Raw genomic sequence first — 18498 nt, 5'->3', positions numbered from 1 at the left:
GTTCAAAGCAATAGCAGACTAAGAAGTTTATTCAGTAGTCATAAAGAAAAGGAAAGCTGAAGTCACTTTACTGTTTTTGAAACACAAACCGTTCTTGGTCTCTCACTCAGTCTTTCTCTTTAATAAAATAACGCACACACATACAGATATAATATTAGTAATTCTGATACACTTTCTTTTAACATTATTTATGTAGTTTGGACCAGAGAACCCATTTAGGACTCAGCAAATGGCTGCACCTAGAAATATGCTTTCTGGATATGCAGAACCAGCTCACATCAATGATTTCATGTTTGAACAACAAAGAAGAACATTTGCAACCTACGGTAAGTTCTTAACAGTGAAATTCACCTCCACTTTCATTATGCCCAGATTTGAGAAAATAAGGTGTTCTTTATAGAACAGTTAATAGGACTTCAAGTTCTATAAATGGCTGTTTAACAGTGTTATTAAAATGAGGGAAAGCCTTTGAGAATCTGCACAGCTGTAGGTCATAGTATTTATTTGGGAAATCTCATTTGGTAATTCTCTCTGAAACTTTAATCAAATATATGAGCTCCTGCCAAACCACTTTTAATTAAGGCTTCTATTAGTTGTGTCAGTGTAGAAGACAAAAAAAAATAAAAATCTCACATTCTAATATAACAAGTAACTGTAGGTTTATTATGCAAATTGATTCCTGAGGTAGCTCTCGGAAAGCTAAAAGCAAGTGCCTTTCTGAAATATCAGGTTCTTCATAGAAGTTGCCTCTGTAGATACATGTTAAATGAATGGCAATCACAGAAAGGAGTACCTCTGCTGAAAATACTCTGTGCAAGGTCACTGAAGCTTGCAGCCTCAGAAGAAGCCTTATGAGAAGTTCTAAACATTTGCTAGAGCTTTTTTTTTCCCCCAGAGGTGTGTCTCCATAGGGGTAATTATTATAGTTGCTTCTTTTTTATCTCAAAAAAACTTCTCTTATAAATAGTTGCATTTGAAAAATGAAACATTTGCGTTTTGGGGAGACTTGCATTTCAAACAAACTTACTATGGGTTCTAAGAAAAACGGATTTTCCTATAAGGAAAATGTGGAAAGATTATGATTTCTAAGAACTCTTTGGGCTATATTTGAAAGAATGAAACCACCATGTATTGACATATAACAAAGGTTAATTTTTCTCGTGTGTTTCACTGTAAGCCTTGTGCTCATGCTCTCAACCACATTCACTCTCTCTCTCACTAGTGCTCTCTCTCATTGCTTTATAACCTTCAAATTCAGTCTGCTGGGCAAATTCTGATACTGCTTGTACAAATTGTAAAGTATCTCAGTGCTCAACTTTTTGCACAGCAGACTTGCAACTTTCTTTTTTATCTATATTTGCATTCAGAAGACCACTCCCTCACGTTGTCATACCTCAAAATCACGTCCCCACACATGATTCCCCTTAACTGCGTTAGGGCTGTATGCATGTGTGAATTCACTTGGTGTGTTCTGTAATGGAAACAGGTTGAGACTTTATTACTAACAACTTTAATACTAATGTGGGAGGCAGATATTACAATGAAACGTGGATGAAAAAATTACCTAAAATCTGAGACTTCAGCATCCTCAGGTTTTTTTTCAGATTTGATTACAGGTTTTCTTGTAAATGTTACACTTTGAAATGGGTTTAAGATGGGTTTTGCTTTTGCACAGTTTTAGCCAACAAATACTTCTCACTGAGCTGACATGGAATATCATCAGCAAAATATAGATATTAAGAAGTGGATCTTTTAGAGCATAGCTGTAGCTTATTTTTCTGCAATTTTAATATTATAACTTGACAGACAATGCCAGTCTAAAGCTGATTCAGAATCTGAATAGACAGATTAGTTTTGTTTACAGAAACTATATGTTGCACCGTGTGTGTTGTGCATTGTTTTTTTCTTTTTTGTGAGGGCGTTAGATATATATTGGAAAGAAGGGTCTGCAGCCAAATAGTGTTTGACTTCTTGTTTGCAATGTTGAGTTGAAGGGAAGATAGAACTGCTATTCAAAGCCTACTCAAAGCTTCTGCTGCTAGTTTATATCATCAATGTGCAGCAACTGCCTTAAATACTGTATTACAAGAAAGTATGAAAATGTTTGAGGGAGGTGATCCTGCCCTTCCGCTCAGTCCTCGTGAGGCCTCATCTGGAGTCCTGCATCCAGTTCTGGGCTCCCCAGTACAAGAGAGACATGGAGCTACTGGAGAGAGTCCAGCGCAGGGCTACAAAGATGATCAGAGGGCTGGAGCACCTGCCCTATGAGGAACGGCTGCGAGAGCTGGGCCTCTTCAGCCTGCGGAAGAGAAGACTGAGGGGGGATCTGATCAATGTGTACAAGTCCCTGAAGGGAGGGCGTCAAGGGGACGAGGACAAACTCTTTTCAGTTGTCCCGTGTGACAGGACAAGAGGCAATGGGCAGAAATTGAAGCACAGGAAGTTCTGCTTGACCGTGAGGGGGAATTTCTTCCCTGTGAGAGTGACGGAGCACTGGCACAGGTTGCCCAGAGAGGCTGTGGAGTCTCCTTCTCTGGAGATCTTCAAGGCCCGCCTGGATGCAACCTTGTCTAACCTGCTCTAGGTGACCCTGCTGAGCAGGGAGGTTGGACTAGATGATCTCCAGAGATCCCTTCCAACCTTATCAATTCTATGTTTCTGTTTTCAAGACTGAGAATATTGGCGACTGCAATTACCACATTCAGCTCTTTAGAAGTATTCAGTAGGTAATGATTTGGATGCAGTGAGAATAGAGCTATGAAAAGGCTGTGCTAAGCGGTTTAAACAACAAGAACTAGCTTTGAGAAGCGGAAGTTCAAGCTGGAAGATACAGTAGATGAGCCTGATATCTTGGCTTGCTGGGAAGTCTGTTGTGAGCTGTTAAAAACAGCATTCCTTTAAGCTGTCAGAAAACTTTCTGTTAAAAAATTCAGTATTTTCCTTTTCATTTTGGAAGGAGGTGATAAATATCTTCTTGGAAAAGACCAGCAAGTATAAAAGTACAAATGTAATTGCTAGGCATAAATCAAATTCATACATGTTAATTTCTTTAATTGAAAGCTGTAGATCTTGAGACCTTTGGCCACAGTTAGGCTGTTTAGATGCATTATGCTATGGTAGGAGATCTCAAACAAATCTACAGTGGCTGGCATTTTGATAACCAGTAACTATAAATGAAGATCAAGTGTGATAAGAGAGAAAGGTTGATAACAGAGATCATGTATCCAAAATAACTTAACCGTTGCAGAGCCTCTGCCCCTTCAAAATGGAAATTTGTTTTATTTCAAAGGAAAATAAGAAAAGAGGTTTTATGTATCATATTAAAAAGTAATGCATTGCACCTTGCGAAACACCCTTTTTTTTAAGTATACCTTTTAAGTACCTTGCAGCTGTCTAATTTCCCTTGATGTCCCTGTATCTATTATGTTGGGAGAAACAACAAGCAATCATTTCCTGATCACCATTTCTATGTTGTTTGTTATTTTATAGATCTCAGCCATAATTTCATTTCTGTCATTTTCTTCCACCTGAAAAGCTCTTGGTCAATTTTGTTACTCCTCTGTTGAAGCCTTTCCATGCCTCTGGGCATGCTTGTCTGTGCTGGTTCTGCTATCACATTCTCAAGATGAAGAGCACAGGTGTACATAGTATTTAGCATGAAATCTCCCTGTGAATCTCTTCTGTGTCTTGATGAAGAGAGACACTAGGAGTTAAGTTCCTAGAAATTCTTAAGTGTAGATACATTTTTATTTACCACCTTGAATAACTTATCAGTTAGTTATTCCCTTTTTAAACATTATTTATCGTATGTTGCACAGCAGGAGCCTAAACGTGGATCCACCAGCAACTTTCCTGCACTATTAAAAAAACCATTGTTTTACTGTCTTTTATTAAATTAACCATGTGAAGAACTCTGTGTTATACTGGGCAACTTAGGGTTTGTTTTTCTTTCTTTCTTTTTTTTTTTTTTTTTTTTTATTTTTCTTTGAGGCATTCAGCATCAACCAGGTTTCCATCATCCATGTGATTCTTGCCTCACAAGATTCTGGAGTTTTTGTCATTTTAAGTTCCCTCTAGAGAAAGCTGTATTGGCTGTTCTGCTGCAATATATAACACTTATTCAAGAGCCTACTAATTGTTTTCTTTATTATAGTTTCTGCTGCATTATCCCTGCAAATATTGAGCTGATTGACCTGTATCTCCCCACGTCTCCTCTGAAGCATCTCTTAAAAGTTGGCATCACATTTGATATGTTCCATTTCTGTCATACTGAGGTGATATTAGGCAAGAGTTTATGCACTGTGGTTCAGCTTTACTTCTCTTGGGTGAATACCATCTGGTCCTGGTGATTAGTTACCATTCATCTATCTGTCTGTTTAGTCTCCTGACATTTCATTTAGAGACAGATATTTTGTCGTGTTGCCCATAAAGAAAGGTTCTAACACAGGAGCCTCTCCAAGCTCCTCCATAATGAACATGTGTTTAAAAAAACCTCCCTTTTTTATTTGCTACGTTTCAGTCTTTTTCTGAGCACTCTTTTCATTCCTTGATATCTATTGGCCTTACATCCTGTCTGGCATGCTTTCTGCTCCTGAGGCTTTTGACAAAAGGTTAGCGTGTTACTTCTTATACCTGATGTGATTTGATCCTGGATCTTTGTTTTTTGTTTTTAAACTGCTTTATTGTAAAGTCTGCTTTCAGTTTGCCAGAGTTTGATTCTTTGTATATTCTATACTTGGATACAACTTCAGCTCTGAAGAACACTTCCTTATTTTTAATGGCTTCTCTTTACATGCTGTTCAGCTGTGCTCACTTCCTTCTGGTCTCTTTAAAGTCGTCTTTTGATAGCTGGCAAGCAGTAATTGTTTTTCTCCAACATAGTATCTTTATTTAAAATGTGTCTGCTTCCAGAAAAGGCTTTCCTCTTACTTTCCACTCTTTTTTTAAATCTTCCTCATTTTATATAGCCCTCTTGCTTTGATACTGCAATGATTGTAGTAAATGTTTTTGTCTTTATTTGCTTCCTCAAAAATGTTCATTCATACTATTTTATGTTCATTGTTAAACACGTGACCTTAAAAATATCTTAAATCAGGTTTTCCTCAATGCTCAGTTGTTTCTTTTCTTGTGAATCTCTAACATGACTGCTTCATGGGGCATGTATTTTGTCTAAGAATGTTTTTTCATCACATCTTGGTGCAAGACTTGCACAGTCTGCTACAAGGAGGTGACTAAAATATCTCATTATTACTGTGCTTCTTTCCTTAGCACCTGTCTAATCTCCGTTATCGTTTCATGGGTTTTGCTTCCTTTTTGACTGAACAGTAGTAACAGAGTACTGGCAATTGTACTTTCCCCAACTTAAATCTGGAATTTCAATCCAAAGGATTCTCTAATGCTTGTTAACACTATTAACTTTTTCTGATTTGTCTATAAGCTTTCCTTAGTATGAAATAGTAGCATGTTTTTCCCCTTAGGTTTTGCCATTTATTTCCATATGCTCTCTGCTTAGTGACAGTCTGACTTTCTTCCAATTATGTCAATATTATCTTACAAATTATATTAGTGTCTTGAAGAGTGAGACTCAAATTTCACTATATTGTATTTTTAAATTTTATCATTTTTATATGCATGTTTGGGTTTTCTGTATCTGTGCCCTCAATTTAAATGGCACTCTGTGCTTATTGCTCTTGCTGTTGCCTGAGTTTTCAAATTTCTGTGCTATTTTTTGCTTGAGGATATGGCATTCTTAGGATGGAGTATCATTCCAAATTGCTTATTTTTCTTTAACTGTTGTCTTTTCCCCAACTGTTTAATTGAGAAGCGCTCTTTGAACCTTCTGTGTTCTAGCAGCCTTTTTAATCTAGACAAAACCTACCCATCTTGCAAAGGCACCCTTTTATTCCACAAGCGTTACAGAGGTTTTCAAAGAGTATGTTTAAAGATCTTCAGCTGCTCTTTGCAGCAGACAGTCTCTTGAGAACAAACTGCCCTTCCAGAATGTATTTTCCACAAATTCAAAAATACCTTAGGCTTAATTGAGTCACTGTTGTACTATATGATCTGGTCATGGATACTAAAGAAGTGTTGAATGTAGACGTCAGCTCTCTGAGATTGACCAGATTTCAGCTTCCTTATCAAGAATGTCTTTGATACCAGCACTAGAAGTAGTCAGATGTCTACTACTGTCTCTTTATTCTTTGTCTAGGATACAAAACATTGTAGTTCAGGCCTATAACATGTAAAAGGAGAAACCAAATCTTAGACTAGTCTGCTGATTCTCCTTTTTTTTCCCCTTAATGATGGACCCTTAAACTGCTGGGTTCTCTAGAAGATATAAACCCTTGTATTCTGAATACAAACTTGATTTTCTTGTTGTCTTCAACCCCCTAGGAGCAGTCAAGAAACACAGATCCTGTATCTGTAGACAACGCCTTGAAAACCAGTCATCTAGTCAAATCTCTGAGTTGTCAGTATTATTTCAAGATCATTCCTGATGTACTCATCTGCCCTATTTTTACACCATCTGCCTAAATAGTCTATTTGTGTTTTTTTTTTCATTAGTATGATAGTTAATAGTTTGTTGATGCCACTCTGAAACTTCTTTGCGGCATACTCAAACTACTTCTTGGATTCCCTTCATCAGCCCAATCAAACCATGACTGTTGTCTTTAGTATTATACATATTGAAAACTACCTGTGGTTCCATTAATTCCCCCCCCGCCCCCGCTGTCCTTCCTCAGCTCTTTAAACTGAAAAACATGTTTTTTTCAGTCTTCACGGCTATGTGCCCTTCCCCAGACATTCTATCGTTCTTGTCACTCTCCATTTTACCTCTAGATTTTCTTTTTAACACATTGCCTGAAATTGGACAGTATTCTGGAGTGGGCCTTTCTAGAACTGTTTGATGTTTCACATACAGTTTTTCCCCTTTTAAAAAAACTCTCAGATTCCTCTTTCCCTTTTCTCCTCAACAGTGTCAAATCGACTTGCTAAGTTTATGATCCACTACTACCCTTGTTGCCTTTCCATCTCCTGTACCTAATCAGTTATTTCCTTTTTTTGGTATTTGTCACTCAGCTTCTCTTTACTTCAGTGAAATATTTCACACTTGTCTGTCAGCTGCAGGTTTTGCAGCTATGTGATTCTTTGTTGATAGCATAATCCGTGAAAATATTAAATAAAACAGTCCAGGCAGACTGCTGTATAATCCTGTGTAAGATGCTCTCCCAGTTTGTTGGAAAGCCATTGATAATTCCTCTGCGAGTCTTTGTTTCTAACCAGCATTACATCTGCAATCATAGGTAATCTACCCAGCTTTGAATCCACTGATGTAAAGCAATCTCACAAGGCCAGTCTCCTTATGCTGTTACAGCTATTAAAGAGAAGGTTTTCTCTCTACAGAAAGAAGCCACTTTTCTCCACAAGCCACTATACTATAAATGGCCAACAGCCAAACTGGCATTATTTTTGTTATAATATAGCCTTGGAACATGACCTAAAAGACCAGGACATCCTAAAATGCAAATATTTATTTTTCTGTATCTGTACCCTTAGCAGAAGCAACCTCTTTCTTCTGAGCTCTGTTATGAACAAAAGCAGTATGCTCTTCTTAATTATGTGTGCATTTTTAGACTTCCAGTGTAAAGGGGAGTTATGGATTATTTTTTACATGCTGCACACAAACTGTTAGTGAATATGGTAGAAAAATCATTTTATGTCTGTTTCAGCGTCAATACTCATGTTAGAAGTGAACTACTTTTCTGCAAATGCTTCATTCATGCACCATTTAGTATTTTAAAACCTCTCCTTCACAAGATATTAATGTCTTATTAAATAATAAAGTCTTCTGTCCATGAATCTCAAAGCTCTTTATGAATATTCAGAAACCTGAATATAACAGGATTAATTCATTTCTAAAACTGGTATTTTAGAGCCTAAAATGACGTTGTTATGTTGGAAATGATGCTTCTGCTTTTTTGGGGAGGTTAGGTTTTTTTCCCCCACCTACTTATGATTTATGCAACAGCTACAGTCACAATTGCTTCTCACAGCTGTAGATTTTATTTTCAGATTACTTTGATTCTCCTGAGAGGCCAGTTCTCTCAGGATCAGTTAGTCCAGCTAAATTGTTTCCTATACCTGAGCTACCTTGAGTCTCTTTACACTGCAATACACAGTTTGGTGTAAACCTGTTTTAATTAGCTGTTGTTCTGGAATGTGCATCAAAGTTCTGATTATTTAACCAACCATTTTCAGATATATTGAAGTTGTGGGTGTAGGTGGAATTGTACCTTTCCTTTCTAGAATATAGCATTAAGCCTCAACCTCCTAGATAAAATTGAAGAAGATGTAGGAGTCAGGGCACATTACATGGCATACCAGCTGAGTAGGATAAAAGCAAGCTGTCTTTTGCAGCTGCATTTAGGAGTCTCAGCCAGAGAAGAAAAGATGCTCTTTCACATACACTAGAAAGTAGAAATTGTTCAGAGCCTTTCTATGAGAATGGTGCTGGACCAAATTCAATTCAGCTATAAGAAGTCTCAGCTTCCACGGGAAACTGTGCTTGGCCCAGGGGCCCTATTCATTAGAATACTGCCCCTCTTTTACAAGTACCGAGCAAATAGAGTCCTAGAGACTCTGTCAATACATTTGGAGGACAAATAAACCACTGTATTGATTTTGACATAAATCCAAAGTAATATCTCTCTGCTGTTAACAGAAACCTTGTCATTTGGAAAAAGAACTCACTGCACTACTGGCTTAATAGAAGCAGGCAGTTAAATCAGTGAAAGTCTAATTGCAGTGTCTGTAAGTTCAGTTATCCATGAAAGTGAATCTTAATCTGGAATAAGTGTTTTGTTTTTTGGTTTAAGTATACCAGGGATTTATATTTCATAAAAAGGTATTGTTATATATTCTGTCCCTGTATCATATTCATGGAGTATCTGGATGTATGTTTTTCTGCAAATGGGTCTTAGTGGGATTAATGCTTCAAGCAAAGATTTTTGGCTGTCAACCAGAGCTGATCTGCAGGAGGAGTGAGTTTTCCTGTAGGAATGTAAGGTTTTGCCTTACTCTTGCCATGGCTTTTTTAGTAGTTTCAGTATTTTTGTTCCAACATCTAAGTATAGATGAGCTGGACCATCTACCAGGACGGTGATCTTTTCTGAGAAATGGTTGTGGAAGTGATGATCTGTGGCTGTTGGAGCAATGTTGTTAGGTTCCCAACTTGTCTGCATCTAAGTGCTTTTATGGGGGCAGTAGTGTCCCCATGTGAGATGGGGAATCTCCCAAGATATATGATTGTGAATCAACAAAAGTACAGAAGTTGGATTGTAGGCTGTAGAATTTCTTTGATTGTGTGTGTGGTTACTTTGACTAGTGGCTGGATATCTTTTCCTCTTTTTTTGTTTTGGTACAGAGAAATGCTAATTGGGTCCTCAAAGGTTTTTTTGTCATTTGAATAATATTTAATAAAAATTGTTGATGTGTCCACCAGGGTGCACTCTTTCCCCAAAAAAGTCCTAGTGGTCAGTAGTTGTTCCATGCACCTGTTCGGCAGACACTAAATGAAGTTATTTGTTTTTCTTATTCCTTTAAGATCATGTTATCCACTTCAAAAGGAATGGAGAGAGACTGTAAGACATGCATATTAAAATGAGAACCTCAGTATCAAATATTGTGAATATCTTGAATATCTATGAAATGCTGGAACGTAAGATTATGCAGCAGGGTTTTTTTTCTTTTTTTTTAAACAAGATTCAATAGCAGTAATCAGGAAATGACAGCACAACTACTTAATTCTTTTAAAAATTAAAGGCCATTGCAGCTTCTTCCAATACCTTCCCAGTTAAAGCAGCTGTTTTCAGATGGAGGAAACAGACTTTCGCAGCCCTATCGGAAGTAGAATAATTTCTGTAAAAGAGGCAGAATATATGAAAAGCTCTAGGAAATTCTGTTTACTTTTATTTTTTTTCCATCTCTGCCTTCTTCTTTAGCTGCCACAATACGCAGGACCACTGGAGATGAGTAACACACACTTTGGCCCAGTGGAGGTGCTGGGAGAGGGCAGGGGGCTGTGGGGCTAGAGGCTTCTGCTGAAGCCAGAGCAGTGGCAGTGGGCTGGTGTATGCCTGAGTTATTGGCTTACCAAAACCTGACCCGAAGCAGGGTCTGTTCCACACTAATCTACCATTTTTGAGTGGGGCTTTTCTTTATCCGTATTAGAACTGGAGTGGGTTGCTCTAACATTTCAGAACATAATGTTTGCGTTGCAGCCAACTAGTTTGAAGTCCATGTTGATCCCACTTTGAGCAGATCATTGGGCAAGGGGCCTCCTAAGGTCCCTGCCTTCCTGAAAGACTCTGTGATTGTGACAAGTAGATGGATTTCAGACTGTCTACCCTTCCTCATCCCTAGATCCTTGGGAGCCAACAGGAGAAAGTGAAGTGTAGGGAAGAAAGTAATATGACATACAAAAGTAAAAAATAATAATAATACATTTTGAAATAACAGTTTTTTTTTTCTCCTTTTGTTCTAGGTTATGCATTAGATCCCTCTATAGATAACCCTGAAGTTGCTACCAAGTATATTGGTTCTGTAGAAGAAGCAGAAAAAAATCAAGGTAAATAATTCAGAATCTCATATAAGTGATTTGCAACTGACTACTATTTCTATTAATTCTTCACTTAAAAACTGAATAGGTATTGGCAGAAGAAGAAAATAGTGAAATGTCTGGCAATCATGCACTTAAGAAGAGACAATAAATGAAAATGTGTTGCAATTGTAATGTTAAGAGGGAAGACAGATACTGAAAGGCTTTGTTACTCTGAAATAGTGAATGTTTCAGGCTATCTTTGTGTCAAATTGCAAATGAGGATTTGCAATTGGAACCTAGCATGTGTCCGTTACATGAATAGAATTGATCTGTATGTTTGGGACAGAGCTTTTTGGTCCTTCTAAGTTCTGTCTTAGCTAACAGTATCCTGTGTCTATGTTACAGTGCGTATATGTTAGTCTAATTGCCTGAATGATACTCCTCAGTAGTGTGAAGCAAACTGATCACTCTATATACCACCTCTGGCACTCCTTTGGGGATTTGCATGTTATCACTACTTAGTGGGGTTGAGCTGTTTGGGTTATTTGGAAAGGAAAAACCACTGGAAGGTGGCCAAATGGTAAAGACATAGCATACCACTGAGAGGGCTGGCTGCCAGAGGCAGTGGGGTTTGTAATTAATACTTTGATACATGATACTTAACACTCACAGTGGCTTGTTTACTCTGGAATATTGTACCTGTGTAAACTTTACAGCCAGTTATGCTTTCCCTTGCAAGTATTTGTTCTAACATTTTATTAGCATGTGTATATAAAGATTCTTTGTCTGTGTTTTCAGACAATGAACCTGTACAAGATTATTTCAATCTTTCTTTCCTAAGTAAAATAGACTTAGGTGTAGCAACTACATTAGAAAGAAATAGCTACAGTTAAGATATTTTAAAAATAAAAAGTAAACTTGTTGATGTTTGAATTTTATTCATGTATTTTAAGAAAATTCTTGACTTTTTAATTTACCATCCCTCAATATGACTATTGGAACTCTTTTTGGCTCCTTTGTAGTAAATGAGTATTTGTTTTGCTGTTGGAAAGCATTGCTTGAAAACTGCACTTAATTTTATGTGCAGTTCATTGCTTTATCATCTAACTTTTTGATTTTTCTCATATTTTTCTTGTTTAATGTTTTTGACAAATGAAATTCTGAGAGCACAGCCTTTGTGATAAGCTAGCATTATATGAAAGAACAAGATGATAGGATGCAGATGACTGATCTCTCACTAAACTAAAATCCACAGAAGCTGTCACTGAGTGTTTGGTGGGGGGAAGGTGTTTTGGATTTTCTAGGAAATTCAGGGCAGGGAAGGGATTAGAAGTCAGTTGAATGGACTTTCAAACTTAGAAATGTTTAGTGTGTGCAAACTGATTCATACAGTCTGCAGTCTTACTGTTAAAAATTTGTGGGTATGTGCGTGGTTAAATATTCGGACAAGTCATGATAGAGAGTTTAAGTCATTCCTCTTGTTACTGTAGATAACTAGCAGTGTTATAATTAGACAAGCTAACAATGTTTTGGCCCCTAGATGCTTTTTTCATTTTTTGGGGGGGTGGGGGGGTGTGTGTGTGTGTGTTGGAGGGATGGTGGTGGTGATTTTCATTTTAAATGGAACATGATGTGACCTGTTAAGCTGTAGTCTGTGTTGGCAGCTAGGCAGTGTGTTGTTTCTTTCTTCAGGCTTAACAGTGTTTGAAACGGGACAGAGGAAAGTAGAAAAAAGGAAAAAATTCAAAGAGAATGATGCATCTAACATTGATGGCTTCTTGGGACCATGGGCAAAATACGTTGATGAAAAAGAAGTAGCTAAACCCTCAGAAGTAAGTGCTACTTTAATACAATAGATGGGAATTATTAGTATGTTGCAGTACAATTATTATGGGGTAGTAGCAGAGCTCCAGCTGTGTAAGTAACTTTCTTGGTCAGGTCCATGCTGTGCTTTAGGGTAGTAGAAACATTTCAGGTGATATGTTTGAATAAAATGTTCTGAATATTCTGTATTTAAGTATTTGCAAGACTATTTCAAAACTGAATGGTCTGTGTATATGTTTAGCATGTAGAGTCTAAGTTATTAATGAACAGACGTGTCTTGAAAAGAAGTGTAAATAAAACCTTTTTTCAAAAAAACCCACCTCCCCCCAACACATATCCTTATTTTTCAGTCAACAGTGCTTAGCTGTAGTCAATGAATAAGAAGATAATGTCTAATTTTTTTGGTGTACATATCAAAATCAGTTTGAAAAGCTAAAGATACCTCTCCTTTTTTTTGTAAACAGAAATATTTCTAATCTTATTTAGCAAATAAATATATTTTTAATAATAAGTAAATGTTGGTTCAGTTCTGGATTTGGTTACGTGATTCTAAATGTTGAATTTTTTTAAAGTCAATATCATATTTATTTTTCCAGGAAGAACAGAAAGAGTTGGATGAAATAACAGCCAAGAGGCAGAAGAGAGGAAAACTAGAAGATGATAAACCTGGAGAGGAAAAGACTATATTACATGGTAATGCCATCTTCCTGTCTGTTCTCATTTTCTTGCTCGCTCTGTTTTCTTACCTGCTGCGTTAATTAGTAAGGATGGCAGCCAGCCTCAGCAGTTTTGCTGAGGCACCTTGATGTTTCTGTATTGGAGATAATATAGTACTCACTGGCAAAAGCATAAAGGATATGGAAAGAGATAATTGGACTAATTCCTCTTGGTACTGTGAAGAGCAGTATGGAAATGTCATCGTTAAGGGTGTTGGTTTTATTTATTTTTAATGTTACTAGACAAGCTCACATAACCCTCTGCCATTTTACAGAACACAAAGTTTTAGGTTATGACTTTGGCTTAGTCTCAGCTCCAGAATTATTAGTTTTATGTGTTTTTTTTGTGTTAATAACTTCATCAGCAAGTAGTATATGCTTATATATGTACAATTCAGAAAATTGCTTACTTATGCTTTCTCAATGGTTAATGTAAATTCTTGCTGTCATACTGTGAAAAATAGTGTAGTCAAATAATGACCTGATGGAAGCCTATACCATATGGTTTCTTTTAAGGGAAAAAAAATGCTTAGGTCTAATTAAAGTAAGTAAAATGAAGTCATTTTTTTGGTAACTTTCAATCTCTGTATGCAAAACAGTTCTGCCTTATATTGCTTGGGACAAACAGGTAAACTGAGTGTCTCTTGGTTAACTGGTTCTTATAGCCAGGTTCACACACACAAGCTGGAGTATCCTTTCTTGTGTGCATTAAATGGGAAGTGGATGTGAGATATGCGTTAGTGACATTAGTACTTCATTCTGTTTATGTATAGCAGATTGTGACAGTATTTACTTAACAATGATGAACACAACATATTTAAAATTTTACCCATTGAGCTTGCTATAGAAAATAACTTCAAATTGTTTATTTTGTATCCAACTTTTCATGGTCTCTACCTGAAATTTCACAGTGAAAGCCCTTATAGGATAAACTTTAATTTTCTCAAACACAGACTTTCTGGAAATCCATTAATACGCCATTTTGTGAACGAATCTAAATAACCAGTACGATATAAAAGATCACTGGTACAGCCATAACTGCTGCAGCAATATGCCCAGAAACACAGAAATTGTTTTATCAGGGAACAGCTTAATGTCATCAGTGTACAACACAAGTCTACTCTGAAATATCCCTTCCTAAGCACACTTGTCTGACTATCCAGTCAATTTTTAAATCTGTGTAAAGATCATGTGTTGGCTACTGCTGGCCAATGCTTTTTCACATAGCAGGACTGGGTCTTTTTCTCCTGTTTGTAGCTCAGTTGATGGGACTGATACAGCATTGAGCTGGCTGGAATGTGAAGTGCAAGCAAATAGCAGGCTTAGAGTTGCACATTATTGTAAAGTTAGTAGTGTTAGTGTAAGCAAACCCTCATTGGCCTGAGGAACTCTTCTAGATGTTGAATGATGAGCAAGACCGGGATGGGAGAGTTGTCTTACTGTTCAGATTCCAAGCTGAAATGACTCTTTGATATCAGCTGATACCAAATTTAATTCCACATCTATGACCTATTAAGTGAGTTTCTTTTCTTTTTCTTTCACTTTAGAGCAGAACATGTATGTTGAGAAAAATCTTGATTATTTGCAGCAGTTCAGGCTTTCTAAGATTATGACCTCTTGAAATGCAGTATCTTGGATTCTCAGAATTCTGTGTTTCCCTTTTTAGTCAAGGAAATGTATGACTATCAGGGAAGATCTTATCTTCATGTCCCTCAAGACGTTGGAGTTAATCTCCGTTCCACTGTGCCACCTGAGAAATGCTATCTTCCAAAGAAGCAAATCCATGTATGGTCTGGACATACAAAGGTAGGAAGTCTTATGTCTGTGAGTATACATCATAAAAACACATTTCATTTTGTCTCCAAGGCTAGTAACTTTTGTAAGACTGAAGTATCAATAGAGGGAAGAGATACCTTCTTGCCTCCAAAATTACACGTATGGTTTTGTATATGCCTATACAAGGCATTTGCATACTCAAATGTGATCTTGTTTATTTATCTGCATATACTTTTACATGAACATAGTGACTTCTTGATGTCCTTCGTACAAGTAAGGAGCAAATACTCTTCACTGACTTCTATGGGATTTGGAGTTATTTTCTAAACTATCATGCAGATAAGCATAAGGCTAATTCTAGAGATCTCTGAAAATCACATCTGTATTGTAGAAGTGCTTAAGGGCTCTTCATATCAAACTTGTGAAAAGTTCTATAGACTTTTTGATTATAATGCAGTAGCATTATACAGTTCCTCAAATACAGCTGCCAGCTTAAAAGGTCTGCCTGGTTAGTTATATGTTCTCCATAATAATATTAAGTAATGTTTACAATATCTTCTTGTGCCAGAGCGTGCAACTATATATGTACTTTCAGTATTAGAACAGTGTTTCTCTAATCAAGGTTGTAGAATCCTATACTTGACTTGATGTTTCTTTTGCCTCTGAATTTCAATATTGGAAGAAAGGATAATATAGGGGAGCACTTAATTATTTTCAGCTGAGTTTCAGCTCTAAACCCTTCTTTAAAGATTGCTGTATCAAAGAACTCATATTTTTCCAGAATAACAGCTCATTTCACAATCCTCTAGTCACTTCTGTGCTTATGAAGATAAGCACAGATTAGGACAGATTGATACGTAAAATATCTTTTTCCTTCAAACAAGCAAGATAAAAATACAGATGAGAAGAGCAAAATGAAGACAAGCTGATAAGCCTAGAAAAGCTGGAGGAATATAAGGAGGCAGCAGCAGGGAGGATAAAGCACTTGACTCTCAACCAGAGTGGGAGGAACTTGAAGGAGTATGAATAGAATAATTGATGTGATATGGAAAGAAGCAACATCAAGCCATGAGTACTTGGCAGTTCTCTGAACTTCCTCTGCCAAGAGTACCTGAAATATAGATGGGAAAATGCTGTGCTCAGGGATTGAGTTCGGTGTCTATAAGTTACTAATAGTGTATGTAGGAAGTAGAGCAGGCTAGAAATTCTTTTCTGTAGGAAAGTTCCTCACCTAGCCTACCTGAAAAAGTCTGGTATACAGAAACTTCTGACAGAAATGAAGGAGTTTCTTGGGTCAGGTAGGAATAGTTTAGAAGGGAAAGGAGGACAGGGCATTAGCCCTAAAACAAGCAAACAGGAACAGTGTCCTCTGCCTTTTAAAGCATTTGTTTTGGGTTTTTCATTTTTGTTTCTCTTTTAACTGGAAAAATAGCACTGTCACTACTTCCAGGAGTACTGCAGCTCATCCCTCTAAAAATAGAGGTATACTGTAGTATTTGCAGTTGAATGTCTGCAAAACTACTGCTACTGGGGAAGCCTGAATTAGAAGTGACCACAGGGACTACTTTGATGCACCTGTAGCACTGCTACAGTGTTGGAATTCATATTTAAAAAACAAAATACAAGTTAGTTGGATAACAGTGTACCGCAAAGAGCTAAAGTTCTCAGGAGAGGTTTCTGTAATGTTGGCATTTGGTCAAAATGTCGCCCTAACCTACAATTTGTATTTCTTTGTTGTGGTTGCCACAGTAATGGTGTGGGTGTTGAAGGAAGGTATATTACAGCTGTTGAAGTTAATCAGTTTCTTCCCAGTAACAATCGTTCAAAATACATCACTATTTTTAAAATGAATTTGGAGTGTGTTGTTTCTTTTTCAGATATGCTAGCTATATATTTTATGAAGATAAGCTATAAGATTTGTTTATTAAAAAAAAAAAGGAGATAAACTGAGGAAAATCAAAGCTCTAGCTGTTCCTCTCAATGTTTATGTTCTTATTTACAGGGTGTCAGTGCAGTTAGATTGTTTCCTCTCTCTGGACACATACTATTGTCTTGCTCTATGGATTGCAAAATTAAGGTGAGTTACTTTTATAATTTTATGTACATTTTTTATTGTATTTAGAGCACTTAAATATTTGGTATTTCTACCATGTACCTTTCCGTTTATGTTAGGTTTTTATTTTTTCACTTGATTTTTTTTAATCTTTAGATTGCAAGCTCTTTGGAACATAGACAGAAGTAATGCCAAAAACTGTGGGTGTTAGAACACCATTAATCATTTCGTAATAGCATTTAGAAGGTCACAAGTCCCTGAGGTTGTTGCCTTTGCTAGTGTAATAATACATTTGGTATGAAACCTAGTTTTATAGTTCACAAATGCTTGAGTAGATGCTACTGCTTTTATGAAGTAATCTTATTTTAGTACAGCATACATTATATTGTTAGAGATATGTGTATATATATAGAGAGAGAAACGTGCTCTATATATATATATATATATATATATATATATATATTTGAAAAGCAGAGGATTAATTAGCAAAATAATACCTTATGGGCCTCAGGGTTGAAATTTGATCTGATCTTTTTACTTTTATAGGGCTTTTTGTTCCTGTGGTGACCGAGCACTCTTGTGAATACGTATCTTAGATGCAATTAATCATTTTTAAGTGATGTTGTCATGTATGTTTACACTTGATTTCTTAAAAGATACTGTTATATATGTTTGCACTTAATTTCAGCACCATTATTATTTAACAAGTGTTGCCTTTTCTTCCCCATCCTTTTTCTTTTTGTTTTTTTTTTTTTTGTTTTTTTTTTTCCTTCAAAGCTATGGGAGGTGTATGGTGATCGAAGATGTCTACGAACATTTATTGGTAATAGTCTTTATTTAACTGAGCTTTTAATTTGTATTTAAAAAAACGTCATGGAGGGATTTTACTTAGATTAGCTTGTGATTTTTATCATACATAGAACATGTAGGCATTTGAGACAAATGATGTCCAGTATGATCTGGACAGTAAGAATTGAAGAAGCTGGAAGGTTTTAGTGAACCTTTATCATTATTCCAAGTAACTTAGTGGTGGTATAATAACACTTTAAGATCCTTAAAATGTTAGTTTACTGTATTAGTCCATACTTTATACAAGACTCCTTTTTCTTCCACATGTCCATAAGAAGTCACATGTGAAATTAATGATTCCAACCTCCTGTTCAGAATAACAGTCCTCTGTATTTATGCAGTGAGGGCATCTCATGGTCTATTGATCTCACTATTTAATGAGGTGGTCTTTTCTGGGCCAGCTGAATTTCTAGTGCAAAGGCATCCGTATTGTGGGGGTGTGGATGAGGATGGGGGTTGTTTTATTTTGTGTTTTTAAGTTCAGGTACAGTCTTTGTTCATATAACAGACTGCTTTTGCAGATGGTTAAAGGAGACAAATATGAACTTAGCAGCCTTCACTGCAGAGCAAAAGCATCTGATTCTTCTTTTGAAATGTGAACATTTCTAGAACAGTGTTTTGAGTGAATATATGTTGAGTAGCAACAAAGTCTTTTTTTTACCAAATATTTCTGATGACAG

General features: G+C 36.6%; 1 protein-coding gene across 1 annotated transcript in view; it reads left to right on the top strand.

The window, feature by feature from the left end:
• CDC40 (cell division cycle 40) overlaps positions 1 to 18498 on the top strand; it is a 37890-nt gene that overhangs the window by 7431 nt on the left and 11961 nt on the right. Inside the window, exons 3-9 of the mRNA XM_062570968.1 lie at positions 197 to 326; positions 10544 to 10627; positions 12293 to 12432; positions 13021 to 13117; positions 14807 to 14946; positions 16919 to 16993; positions 17747 to 17792. Coding sequence (XP_062426952.1) covers positions 197 to 326; positions 10544 to 10627; positions 12293 to 12432; positions 13021 to 13117; positions 14807 to 14946; positions 16919 to 16993; positions 17747 to 17792 — 712 coding nt within the window. The remainder of the gene's footprint in view (positions 1 to 196; positions 327 to 10543; positions 10628 to 12292; positions 12433 to 13020; positions 13118 to 14806; positions 14947 to 16918; positions 16994 to 17746; positions 17793 to 18498) is intronic.

The sequence above is a fragment of the Rhea pennata genome, chromosome 3, assembly GCF_028389875.1.
Source record: "Rhea pennata isolate bPtePen1 chromosome 3, bPtePen1.pri, whole genome shotgun sequence".
NCBI classification, from domain to species: domain Eukaryota; kingdom Metazoa; phylum Chordata; class Aves; order Rheiformes; family Rheidae; genus Rhea; species Rhea pennata.
This window is presented reverse-complemented; position numbering and strand designations above follow the sequence as displayed.